Raw genomic sequence first — 14835 nt, forward strand, 5'->3', positions numbered from 1 at the left:
CTTTGTGACCAGTGTAGATAATCATCAGCCTGCACATCCATGCAGTCTGATCAAGATCTGCACTGTTCGCTATTCAGTGAGTATCTTTTTGGTAAAAACCCCTTTTAGCAGTTAAAGGTACTGTCCAAATTGAAATATGGACAAGACCATTATAGAAATTTAGCACGGTAAGTGTTAACACAACTGAAATGAATATAAATTTAACAAACAATTTATCTGCACAATCAACATTCTTCTTACATATATTTACTTTCATATTTTTATGTCTAAATAAGTGTCTCAAAAGAAAAAACAACAAGTAAAACACGCACAATACGATAAAAATGCATTCATGGGAAGAATTGTTTTGTTCATAAGCTATAAACACATAAAACCCCACATAAATATGAGGAAATTACACACAAAAATGTTTCAATCTTGTAAAACACGTGCAGGCATGCTTTATGACGTGATGTTTAAAATCATTTTCATTAGCTTGGTGCGAAATTTTAGTAAGTGCATAATGATAAATTATTCTACTGAGAGCTAATAACTTTTAGCTGATGGATTTGTACTTGATTATACTTTTTACGTCGGCCTGTCATCGTTTATCACGATATCGATGTATTGACGACACGTCAAAACTGCTGATACATTGATCCGTAACTTTGAGATACCAAAATAAATATAAAAAAAACATTATGAAGATGTAAATTAAGTTGCAGCAAAACGTACAAAAATATCTTGATGTTCCTGATCCGCCCCCTACCACTGATTATGACATTTTAAGATCATGAAAACTGTAAGTTATTATCACTGTTAGACGTTAAAAATTTGACGAATGGTATAAAAAACATTTAAAATATTTTATGATGGAATATCTACTGCGGAAATCTTAATTAATTCATGCAAAGTCAACTTATTTTCCAGACAACTTAATTCAACTTTCTGGCCATTAGTTCCACTTTATTCGCAAATAAAATGTAACTATCTGCTAATTTTTTCACATACGGTTATAATAAATTTGCACCCATGTTTACAAATGGTGTTAAAATTAACATCATTAAAAAGATAACGTAATTTATATTCATCTGAAAAATCGTAAAAAGTGCCATAAGGTACTCATTCGTTTGACGCTTTTCAAATTCAAAAATAAACTTTTGGCACCAGATATAAACAATATAATCAAGAAAGCTGCAAGCTATCCTGCTATAAAGAGATCATATAATTAACTTTTTAGCGGAGAAGAAAACGTGAGTCAGAGAAAATTAACTCGGATGTTATGAAAAAAAGCGTCTAAAAATGTACACAGTATCATAGGATACAGCTGTCGTTGGCAATCACGAAGGAAATCCAGTGGTAAACAGTATCTTTTTAATTTCAGAGTGCGATGATATAAATTTTAACGCAATACGGCAAAGCTGTCCAAAAAGCAAGATCTAAAATGAAAGAAAACTTATTTTGCATTTTCACAGGAAACAAGGTTATCTTAAAATTAAAACACCTGATGGAAAATAAAACTTTTATTATCTTCATCAAGGTCAAAATTTACTCCTGGTTGTCTATTAGAAAGATATCCTCTCTTTTTAAAATCTTTTTGGACGATGCAATATTATTGCGCAATAAAAATACCAGGGAAAAAAAGCATTATTTTATAAATAAGCCTCCGAAATATCATCGTTAATAAGCTTTTGTCAGGCAGCTTAATTCATACAGAAAAGCATTGTAAACATTATACATAGTGTTGCACATGGGATATATTAGATAAATGTGTTTAATTATGAAGCATAGAGTGTTATATGCGTGAAAACAATTTCATCGTTTCATTAACAAGATCTATAAATGTAAGAAATGGGATCTGCAAAATGTGTAAATTATGATAAGACATATATTAATTATTTAACAGAAAATATTAATTTGCAAGAACAATGAGACGACCGAAATAATTATCAATGTTAACAATAACCTCATACCTCGAACGCTGATGTCAGCTGATGCCTGCGCCTTTCCTTTAGAACTATAAGCGATACACGAATAGGATCCCTGGTCCGATTTTTGAATTCGCTCTATTCTAAGAGTGCCGTCATCCGACACCGAGAAACGGTCTGACTGGTATTTCACAAACATCAGGTCCTAAAAAATAACGATCACACATCAATGCAAGGAAATCTCTTCAATAGAAATTTAATCAGTTTTACAGGAACTTTAGTTAATTGAAATTATTACTGGCAAATCAGACGATACAATGCAATAACTTCCATTAAGTAAGAACAAATGAAATATGTTTAATCGTAAAATCTGAATCCCATTTATTCCTCAATCCAGACTGTCTGCACCATTAAACTTGTTTCGAGATATTTCAGACCATTTTAATAATTGCTATAGAAAACAAATAAACTGCAATTTTAATTACTATCTAGAAGGGCACACATCAAAAATGTTTGTCAGACTTCTCAATATTTACATAATGTTTACATTACATAGTTTCTACACAAATAAAATCTATAAGAAGATCCTTTGGAAGCAAAGAACGCAACCAAGCAAAAGTAATGGCAGACTTGGTTTGACTGAGTCTGTTCACGAGAGGTAACGAAATGTGCACACCCATCGCATCCCCTAGTACCGCCCCAGTGGGTCTCGAACCTCACCCTTGTGACTTGCAGCAACTGTTATTTTACTGTACTTACTTTCTTAGCTTTGGTTTCCCAGTAGATAGTTGGCTGGGGGTAGCCGGCAGCTGAGCAGTGCAGAGATATGGTACGACCAACAGCCACCACCTGATCATGCGGTCTGACCAAGAACTTAGGGGTATCTGTAAAATATCATTGAAAACATACAAAATAATCTTGTGCACAATAAAATTATTGTCACTTTAAATAATCACAAATATAATTAATTTGGAACTTTAGATTTAAACTTATTCTTATTTTAGATAAGATCAATTCAAAGTGATATGAAAGATGTTAACTACACTCCATTTTATAAGTCAACTTGCATTCTGTTTTCAAACTGGTATGCAAGATGTCAACTCGCATTCTATTTTAGGGCTAATATGCGAGGTGTTGAATTACATTCTATTTAGACAGGTGTGCATGATGCCAACTTTACTTCTATTATATGATTTGTTTTTAAGATTCAGACTGATTTATGCAAGATGTATATTTACATTGTATATTTTCAGACTTGTTATTGCACAATGTCAACTTACTTTTTATATTTATATTTGTTTAGCAAAATGTCAACTTACTTTCTATTTTCAGACTGGGTCAAACAAAATGTCAACTTACATTCTATTTTTAGATGAGCAGCTGCTTCAACAACCCCAGCCGCATTTTCAGCCGTGCAGACGTACGTGCCTTCATCATCAGCCTCAACGTTCTCGATACGTAACGTGTTATCTGGCAACTGTCGCCACTTCTGCTTGTTAGACGTACCACCTTCTTTCTTCCATTGTATGTCTGCCTCGCCAAGAACCTCACAATGAAATTCTACAGTAGAACCTTCCTCCCTCATTACATCTTCTGGGAAACCGGTAATCTCTGGTACCTCTGTAATTAAGAGAAATCAAAGCTGTGTATCTCTTTACTTTTAAATTACAAATAACATGAATATTTTACTAATCTTTAATGTAAAAATAAACAATCTAACATGATCTTATTTGTCATATTTAGTTAAACAAACAAGGAATTCAACTGTGATGAAATATGCAATAAATTATGGAAGACACAAGGACCAGTCTGAGAAAAATATAACATCAGTTGACGTCAAACTGACACATCATGTCCAGTTCATTATTACTAAATGAACTCATGCGTAATATTAAATTTTGTCAAAATATTTCAATGAACATGTTAGAATGAAAATATACAAGGCCTTCTTGCGGTTTGTTGTCTGAGTTACCACAGGACAACGTTCAGACGCTCGGATATTTAACAACAATTATTCTCATGGTTAAATCCCTGCACATCTGAACTGCAAACCATGGTAAATCTGACGATAAACAATGCAAATGCCTTAACTATTTGATAAGTATAGTAGAATGCTAAATTGAAGTAAAACTGAAATACGCTAAAACACGGACACACGGTATAGAAGAAAAAGTCCTAAAACTCCTGATCAGGTCCTGGTTTACTTGACATACAGAGATATTTTTTTCAGAAAGTTCATCAAGGTAAGTAATCCCAAAGAGTTTGATACTACGTCAAAAGATAGAAAATTTAAAACTGACCGAGGACTTTCAGCAGTGCTGGTGAGCTCTGTCGTACACCAGCTTTGTTTGTCGCCAAACACACATACTCCCCACTGTCTTGTGCAGTCAATGTAGTAATCGTCAGGTCACCATCTTTGTGCTGCGTGATCCTGTCACCCAATGAAACTGGTCGATCATTGTGCTGCCATGAGATTTTCGGGTCCGGTTCCCCTCGTGGTGGTTTGCAATGCAGAGTTACAGTGGAATGTATTGATCGAGTAGTGTCGACTGGCTCTTGGCGGAAATCATCTTTAATCACTGAAAAATTAGTGCAGTAAACTATACATTTTGTTAATTCAAAGTAATCATACAGGTGTAAAATAAAAATCCCAGATAACATGAAGTAAACTGTTCTGGTTATAATAAACCGACAAAACCTACTTCTCTCAATGTTAATTAAAATGGATTTGAGTTAATCCCAATTTTCTATCATAAGTAATGAAACCATAAAGGGGAAATTAGAAAAGGCAAAATATTTTATATCAATACTGGCTTAAGGCAGAAGAATAAATAAAAAAAATGAATTTTTGAAAAGTTGGAAGATTCTGCAGGATTTCAATTGATGATGATGAAATATTGCAGGCTGCCGGTTCATGGCTTTTATTGTCTTGCAGAGATAATTTGGCAAACCCCTACGTCTAGATCATCAGATATGAAGTTACCGGCAATAAACCTCGCTAACCAGTCTGCCAGCTTTTGTTTTTATCCTGAATGTTGTTTTTATTTTACAATGTTGTTTATATTTCACGAAGATGATCCCAAAATAAAGATATTAGGCGGCTAAAAAACACCATTGTGAATTAATCAAATTTTCCTGATATTTGATTTTCCCCTATAAATTCGACACTTTGTGATACAATTGAGAATTCTATCAAGAAATAAAAACCTTTATTGCAGACCCCCAATCCAAACAATTACAGCCTATTACTTCTAATGCAGAAGAACATGACATGTTTTATGAATGTCTGATAAAACCCAAATCCAGTCAGATAAAACCCAAATCCACCCTAATTGACATGAAATATGCATTGGAACAAACAATTTCCAAGTAGTTTATATTGTCAGGCAAACATTAAATAAACTGACTTATCATCATCCATTCATCGTGTCAGCCAATTAATACAGCCTTGGCTCTATGAAAATCCAGCAAATTGTCTTTGTAAATCAGATAGCCAAGTCACAAAGTGCCAGTCAAAACCATATCGCACATAAAATCATATGTCAAATTTTATTTACCCAAATCCATCAAAACACATGGACTTGGTATATTTTATGACCATCAAAAACTGATAAGATTGGAAAAAATGTTTGACAGATATTTTATTGGTCTTGATTTTTGTCCATTTGCTGATTACTGCAACATTACTTTAAAAGCTTCTGGAGGATCCTGATTTTTTTCTACTCATACTCCTACAGAACTCAGAACTTTTTGCTGAGGAAACTTTGTATGCTAATAAAGATGTTCCTAAACAAGCCTTTAAATGATGAAGATGACATAAAAAGTTCTTGTCTCACAAAATGAATGTCAAAAGAACAATTTTTAAAATCAATTAAACATGGAGAAAGACTTGTTGGTTCTAACATCTCTGTATTGAATTGGGAATTAGATTTTAAGGTATAACACCGTTTTCTCCTGAAGAAAGACCGAAAGACGCCTAGGTTCTGGCATCTTTGACAGATCAAAGAAAGTTTAGATGGGATTCCATTTTGTTTGGCAGTTTTTAAGATTTCTTCCTTTCCGTAACATATGAAAATGACTTCAATATATTGAATATTCATGGACTTGAGTGCAAGAGAATGAGATACTGTTAGTGAGCTTTAATACTTTACCAGAGTTATTTATATTCTGGCAACCCCATTTTTTGCATGAACATTGTGTGACATGGTGGATGAAATGGGCACATGTAAACTGTTCTCTACTAGCTTTAGTAATCTTTCAGCCAATGTGCTTAGTAAATGTAAATGTTTGTATTCCAAGATCTTGAGAAGCTGATATAGGATGCCATCAGCTTCCATTTTCCTTAAATTTATAACTGTGCCACTTTATTTGTCTAGATGGCATTGCAAGGAAGGGCAATTTAAAGCAGTTAAGAATTTTAATTCTAATTAAGTATTACATAGCACACATGGGCTTTGTTGATTCTTTACTAGCAGAAAATCTAACTTGTACACTAGCATTTTTTTTCTGAATATTTCATAAGCAGTGGTTCATTAATATTAATATCGCCCTTGCTAGATATATCAGTCGATGCTACTGTTTGTCATCACGCAAGATTTTATATACTCTGTTACCCCACCATTACCCCAACTTCTGCGATTGTATTTTAACAAACATGCCAAAGATAGCTATCTCAACATGGCACCTTTCTTGGGAGACAGGAACCAGGCCTAGTGTTGGTACATTTCACAAGAGAAACTATACTGCTAAAATAACTCTAAACTATCTACCATTTTCATCTCCATGCAAAAAAAAGCCCCTAAATAAATGAAACTTTCATGCTATTTCAGTGACCTTAACCCTGTTTTTTTGAGTCTTAACACATTTAAGCTTTTAATGATAACATCCCCCTTTGCTCCCATTTTAAATTTTGATGTTCTTTCTTTGATATGAGAAATAGGGCATGGGTCCCAGCATCATTTCCTGGGAACATTCTTATATCTGAACTAACTTATGTGCCAATATGGCAAACAAAGATGTAGGTCCAGAAAAAGCAAAATCATATCATAGTGGCCAATTTTAAAGGAACCAGAAACCACTTTCATCAGACATGATAATGTTTGCTACTTTGAAAAGATGCTGGGAACCAGCTAACTATGAAATAGCATCACAAATCATATTGGAACCAGTCAATATCTGAACAGGATGTCAACCTGAAAGACTGGTTATCCTCTGTTGCCTGGTACACAAGAAAACTCCCAGTGAAAGTACCCTGCCTAAAATTTCTATTAGTCTCATTTTCTTTGGAAATTAATCAACCCGTATCATGCTGGACACAACTGCCTTTGCAGCCAGTGTAGATCATCGGTGCAGTCTGATCATGATCTGCACTGTTTGCAATTCGGTCAGTACCTTTTTACCAGTTAATGTTTAACAGTTAATGGTACTGTCCAAATTGAAAGATGGATGAGTTCATTATAGAAATTTAGCAGGGTAAGGGTTAACATAGTATATATATATATATACAGTGAAACACCGTTCGCTCTAGGTCGCAAGGGGATGAGCAAAATGCTCGAGTTACCCATGGGTTCGAGCGACCCAAACATTGACCAACATATGAAAAAAATTGAAGTTTGTTTTACCAATTGTCATCGAGACCATTTGCAGAGGAAACGGTGATGCGTAATGATAACACACTCGTGACATTTTTATTAAACGTATTACAAACGTTATTTATGGCACATGTGAAGAAACAGCTAAGAAATTTTATTTATTTATTTTTTTTTTTTGAAATACTATAATAGAATTCGCAAATTTCTTCTCCAAATTAAGATCTCATAATTATCGTCTCAATTTTATGAAAAGGCTATCTTATTTCCTTTATTTGCATACAATCAACTGTTGATTAAAATATTAAGATCTCATAATTATCTTCTTGATCCCGCAGAAAAAAGTAATAATTAATAACAATTTTGATCAATAAATTTTTTCTTCCACCTTTCATCAACAATTAATCTCATTATTAGATCAAATATACTGACAAACAAAAATTTAAAATAGCCGGGGAACAGACCATGCAATTCTCACGATGTGCGAAAATTTTAGATTAAATGATACATTCTGACCGCCGAAGGTGTGAAAAATTTTGACATCTCTGCTCCAGTTTGCCGTAAGCAACAAGGAGTAAATTAATACAAAGGGACCAGTGGTCATGCTCGAGCGATCGAGTTATTGATGCTCGACGCAGCCATGGTAATTCCACATAGAAAATATAAGGAAATCGGCCGGGACCACATGAATTGCTCGAGCGAGCCCGGGTGCTCGAGTCATCGATGCTCGAGCGAGCGGTGTTTCACTGTATATCCCTGGAAACTGTATATATATATATATATATCAACTCATTATCAGCTACTGTTTCCAGATAGAATCATGACATAACATGAAATACATATATCACAAGTCAAAGAACGACTTGGTTTGTTGTTGTTACCTATGATACGCCTTTGTTCTAGACCAGAACAAGACCACCAGAGATACTCCCGATCAAGATTTTGCTGCAACCACTTAAATACAAAATCCAAACTCAAAGAAACAAGAGGGCCATGAAGGCCCTGTATCGCTCACCTGACCTACAGACCTAAAGATCATTAAGATTAACATTCTGACCAAGTTTCATTAAGATACGGTCATAAATGTGGCCTCTAAAGTGTTAACTAGCCATTCCTTTGAAATGACCCCGTGACCTAGTTTTTGACCCGATATGACCCAGATTCGAACTTGACCTAAAGATCATCAAGTTTAACATTCTGACTAAGTTTCATGAATATACAGTCATAAATGTGGCCTCTAGAGTGTTAACAAGGTTTTCCTTTGATATGACCTAGTGACCTAGTTTTTGACCCAAACTGACCCAGATTTAAACTTGATCTAAAGATCATCAAGATTAATATTCTGACAAAGTTTCATTAAGATATGGTCATAACTGTGGCCTCTAAAGTGTTAACTAGCTTTTCCTTTGATTTGACCTGGTGACCTAGTTTTTGATCCGACATGACCCAGATTCAAACCTGCCCTAAAGATCATCAAGTTTAACATTCTGACTAAGTTTCATGAAGATACAGTCATAAATATGGCCTCTACAGTGTTAACAAGCTTTTCCTTTGATCTGACCTAGTGACCTAGTTTTTGACCCCACCTGACCCAGATTTACAACTGACCTTAAGATCATCAAGATTTACATTCTGACCAAGTTTCATTATGATATGGTCATAAATGTGGTCTCTACAGTGTAAACTAGCTTTTCCTTTGATTTGACCTGGTGACCTAGTTTTTGATCCTACATGACCCAGATTCAAACTGGACCTTAAGATCATCAAGATTAACATTCTGGTCAAGTTTCATTAAGATTGGGCCAAAATTGTGACCTCTAGAGTGTTAACAAGCTTTTCCTTTGATTTGACCTGGTGACCTAGTTTTTGAACCCAGATGACCCAATATCGAACTCGTCCAAGATTTTATTGAGGGTAACATTCTGACCAAGTTTCATTAAGATTGGGCCAAAAATGTGACCTCTAGAGTGTTAACAAGCTTTTCCTTTGATTTGACCTGATGACCTAGTTTTTGATCCCAGATGACCCAATATCGAACTCGTCCAAGATTTTATTGAGGGTAACATTCTGACCAAGTTTCATTAAGATTGGGCCAAAAATGTGACCTCTAGAGTGTTAACAAGCTTTTCCTTTGATTTGACCTGATGACCTAGTTTTTGATCCCAGATGACCCAGTATCGAACTCGTCCAAGATTTTATTGAGGGTAACATTCTGACCAAGTTTCATTAAGATTGGGCCAAAAATGTGACCTCTAGAGTGTTAACAGTCAAATTGTTGACGACGGACGGACGGACGGACGGACGGACGGACGACGGACGACGACGGACGACGGACACAGGGCGATCACTAAAGCTCACCTTTGAGCACTTCGTGCTCAGGTGAGCTAAAAACCCTTTCTCTTTTCCTCTTTGACATCTCTAATTTACTACAGATTCATGAAAATGGGAAGAGTCTTGTATACAAAGAAGTGCCAAAATTCTTCCAGGCACACGTATCGTATTTCTAAAAAAATATCATTATGTAAATCAATTTGGTAATCTTTGGCATAGCCCACTTTTCCCACAATATATATTTTCTTTGGCTAATATTTGAAAAATTCCGGCTAAAATTAGAAACTGAATGAGATCTCAAGTTTAAAATAGATAAGAAAATGTGAACCTGAAGTACTTTTCTCTTTTCAAAAGATTTTTTTTTTTAATTCTGTTATCAAGCTAGTTAGGTGCAATTTTTCAGCAGGTAAACTGTTTTTAACAAAGAGTGTATTTTTAAAAAAAAAATCTACCAAATTTAAGTTATTTCACACTAAAGGCCAATCTGATGTGACAAAAAAATATTTTCAAGTGAATTTGGCAACCATTAATATGCAAAGTAAAGACAGAGCAAAAGTACTAATACTGTACCTAATCTGTGTAGCTTTGGTTTTCTATGACAAAAAGCTGTGGTTTCCTGTATTATGACCTTATTGGTAAAGACCCCTTTTCGCATGGGCAGATATCATGCTATTTACACAGCCAATTTATTATTTTTCTGATAAAAAATACTGGTACCCTGCTAAAGGTCAAACAAACAGCTTTTAGGTATTTTAAGTCAAAGAACCAGCTAGATTCAAGGTCATGCAATTTTTATAATTACCTGCAACTTTCACAGTGGCCTCCCTGCTGACAACCTCGCCTAGACTGTTAGCTGCCTTGCAATAGTAAGTTCCAACATGTGTCTGGTTCTTGGTGTATATGAATCGGAGAAAAAACAGCTGACCATCAGGTAACAGCATACGAACATGGTCCTTGTCGAACTGAACTTCTTTTCCATTCTGGTACCAGGTGATGGTTGGGGTCGGAACACCTGAAATTTATCAAGAAATTTTGTAGACTGGTACCTGGCCCACTAATGCAACAACTGATGAGATTCTTTGTTGTTTGTTTTCCACAGTGATGACATGGACACCTGTAATTGGTTTAATAATCTAACGATGTAATATATCAAGATATTCTGCAGACAGAATCCTGGCATAAAATTATGATCACCTGAAATTTATAAAATATTTAGCAGTCTGGTTTCTTGCAAAAAGTATGAACACCTGTAATAAGTATTTAAAAATCTGGTTCCTGGCTGAACGTATGAATACCTGCAACAACAAAGGTATTCTGTTGTCTTGTCATGAATACCTGTAACCTTTAAAGGGATTCTGTTGTCTGGTTCCCAGTATGATAGTGTCTGTACTTGGGATCTATAGGCATGAACACACTGCATAATGAACAGCTGGTCCTCTTTACTCTATAATTTTTTTTAAAACCTTCCTATGGCTGCAGCACACAACAGGACCCATTTTAAATGTTTGTAACTTACATTTTCTTGAACAATATTATCAGTGCTGAATAAGAATCAAAAGAGAAGTGGGGGTCATGTCTGATGCAAGAAAAATATTTTCAGCAAAACAAACAGTAAAATCAGCTAAAAATGAAACTCAATTGTTGTGAGTTTCTAAACAAATTCCGGAATGCTATTATTTCATCATGAAAATGATACCTAAATAATATTTAATATCAAGCATAGATCTGTCATAAGTGTGAAGTCTCAATCCATTCCCATTTGTGGATACTGTGATACCAGCTTACATACTAAACTTAACCAAATTAGTCAAGCCAAAATTCCAGCCACATTGGCCAGAAGTTTTACTAAAGCTTTAGCCTTCTGGCAGCAAGTGTTTTTGCCTTTGCTACCAAGATCAGCCTGCATGTCCATCCGTGAACACCTTCGAATAATAAATCATACTACTCAAATTGAAAGATGGACCTGTCCATTTTAGAAATTTAGCAGGATAAAGTTAAAGGTTCAAAATAAGGTGCTCTCTATAAAACTGGTTTCTGTAAAAAAAATCTGACTGATTTATGTTCAAGCTCTATTTTCAATCAAGCTAAATTAATTAGAATAATTTTCTAAACCAATGTCTTTTGTCAAACTGTCAACCTTGATTATTTTTAACATAAAAAAAACTCCAGTCTGATGAGTATGAATACTAACAAGTCTGACTTTGAACCAGAAGGCTAAAATGTCAACTATACCTTGAAAAATAGAAATAAAAAAAATCATAACCAACTATACTCTACTCAATTCAACACAAAGAGGCTGTGGTAGGTGGGATCAAAACGGATGACACAAAAAATCATGTTTCTGTCTTTTTGCTTCATAAAGCTGTTAATTTTAACAATAAAATCCTGACGTTATGACTAAATGTATGATAAACGAGGCCGATATAACACCAAGAATTACACGTTTTTTGCTTCCAAAAGCTTGTATTTTGCTAATTACTATTAAATTTTTATCTTTAAATAACATCCATTAATTATTTTTAGACATACTTTATCAAAAAAAAATGCACAATGAGTGATGTTAACAATTAATCTATGCAGTCTAAACAATGTAACAGAGCAGGAAAAAATATGCACATATACCTTATGCAAAACTCGTACACTTTATGCAAATTTCGAGGCGCTTAAGTATGTCCCAGCTTAGTAATCAGCTGTCTTCATCATTAACAATAATGGATTTTCAAAATAACTTTAAAAATGCTAAATATTCATATAAATAAGTCATCAAACTTGTTTTTAAATTTTATAAACTTGCCTTTAATATAAATTTTCTGCTTCTATAATATTATATTTTTCTCTTACCAGCCAGTAGCATGTTTATTTGGGCAGATTCGTCTACCTATAAAATGACTGTGTTTTATTTTTACCAGTAGCATTACATATTGGGCATAAAATGGTCATATTTTCCTTTTACCTATAGCAATACAATTTGGGCATACTTTCACTGCCATAAAATGGTCATGTTTTCCTTTTACCTATAGCAATACAATTTGGGCATACTTTCACTGCCATAAAATGGTCATGTTTTCCTTTTACCTATAGCAATACAATTTGGGCATACTTTCACTGCCATAAAATGGTCATGTTTTCCTTTTACCTAATAGCAATACAATTTGGGCATACTTTCACTGCCATAAAATGGTCATGTTTTCCTTTTACCTACAGCAACACAATTTGGGCATTCTCTTACTGCCATAGAATGATCATGTTTTTTCTTCTACCTGTAGCAGGACAATTTTGGCATACTCTTACTGCCATAAAATGACCATGTTTTACCTTTACCTGTAGCATGACAATTTGGGCAATCTTACTGCCACAAAATGATCATGTTTTCATTCTACCTGTAACATGACAGTTAATGGATAGGCTCAAATTGCCATAATCGACAGTTTTTTTTTACCTGAAGCAAGGCAATCCAGACTGCCTGGCGAGTTCTTGGCAAAGAATACATCTTTCGGTCCTTCCCCTATTTTTGGATATTCATTTCTGGTAGTGGGGGCACGTCCTTGTACTGGAGAGGCAGGCTCTGGGTTTGCATCAACTGAAAATACGGAAGAAAAAATATTGAAGTCGATCATTTGTGATATACAACATGCTTTTGGTGTTTTAGTAGTAATTCAATATACATAATAAGTTCAAAAGTTTAAAATTACATTACACTTTAAATCAAATTTCAGTTTTCTTGAGATGGTAAGGGCTGACCAAGACTTTTGTATTGCATCTAAAATCAATCAGTCAATGTCTGATAAATGAGTTGGCAATGGTGTTGCATCTAATGCTGCAGTGATGGATTAAACTATGCACTACAATACATTCATTAAACTGACTACAAAATGTTTGCATCCCAAGGTGAAAATGCACATGAAAACAGCAAAACTTTTCATTGTGTTATACAGTTAATTCATTTAAGGTCATTTTCTTGAGTTAACTTCTCAGATTTGTGTACATTTTTTTATTTAAATAGACTGGATTCTGCTTCTTTGAAAACTGACTAGTTTAAAACCTGATTTATAAATTCTGAGAATAGGTAACTTTTCCCAGTGGCTGTATGTAGTCCTTCTAGTACACCATACCATTTTATACCCAATCAGAAGTCCAGGTCCAGACAATAAAGCACTAACTGACAGGAAAATTAAAAACTACCAATTTTTTAGGCTTTTAGTCAATGGTACAGTTCAAAACGGAAGTTCAAAGCACTCCGGTAGCAACTGACCATAGAAACAATAAAGTTTTAAACCTTGCAAATCATGTCCCTGGTGATGTTAACAAGAGACTCAGAACAGGAAAATCAGACAATAACGGCTCATAACAGAGACCATAAAAACCTGCAAAAATCAACATCTTAAGGCATTTAAGTGTGTTTAACAGTTATGGTTTATGTTATATGGCAGATAATCTGTGTTTTTCATCAGACCACCCCAGCTCCCCTCAATTTTAGAATTGTCAGAATCACCATTACTGTTGTTTTGATAACGCATGGAGTTCTTTCTCTGCATGCGCCTGATTTTAACAGAGATTGCATAATTTAGATAATTTATCAAATACTGTATCCACAGAGAAGCTGATGGGCTAGAGACATCATGTTATTTCCCCTATTTTCATTCAGTTTTTCTATTTTTTTTCCAGGCAGGAAATTTTCAAGACAATGGAGATAATGCTAATGTACAGCTATCAGCAGGATACAGCGCAGTTCATTCAAGTGTACCAATAACAGCTGTTGACTCTGCAATCCTAGCAGCTTGTAGAAGCTGCACTGTTAAGAAAGCATTATCAAATCATTATCAATCATTCAAAAATGACAATTTCTTACACAAATAACTGCCACTCATTGTTAAAATGAATTCATGTTTAACACTCATGATCTTCATCCATGATTAAAATAACTAGCCAGCAAGCAAGTACTACAGCCCTAACAGTATCTTTGGGTTAATTAAAAGTCAATTAGGGCAAATGTAGAAAGTAGCCCCCAT

At 34.5% G+C, this 14835-nt stretch overlaps 1 protein-coding gene across 11 annotated transcripts in view; it reads right to left on the bottom strand.

Moving 5' to 3' along the window:
• LOC123559698 (roundabout homolog 2-like) overlaps positions 1–14835 on the bottom strand; it is a 176226-nt gene that overhangs the window by 21564 nt on the left and 139827 nt on the right. For all 11 annotated transcript variants that reach the window (XM_053552458.1, XM_053552462.1, XM_053552466.1 and 8 more), the window contains 6 exons: positions 13266–13406; positions 10629–10838; positions 4208–4486; positions 3267–3527; positions 2667–2791; positions 1953–2112 (listed from right to left, as the gene is read on the bottom strand). In XM_053552458.1, coding sequence (XP_053408433.1) covers positions 1953–2112; positions 2667–2791; positions 3267–3527; positions 4208–4486; positions 10629–10838; positions 13266–13406 — 1176 coding nt within the window. The remainder of the gene's footprint in view (positions 1–1952; positions 2113–2666; positions 2792–3266; positions 3528–4207; positions 4487–10628; positions 10839–13265; positions 13407–14835) is intronic.

Source organism: Mercenaria mercenaria, chromosome 10 (genome assembly GCF_021730395.1).
Source record: "Mercenaria mercenaria strain notata chromosome 10, MADL_Memer_1, whole genome shotgun sequence".
Taxonomy (NCBI): domain Eukaryota; kingdom Metazoa; phylum Mollusca; class Bivalvia; order Venerida; family Veneridae; genus Mercenaria; species Mercenaria mercenaria.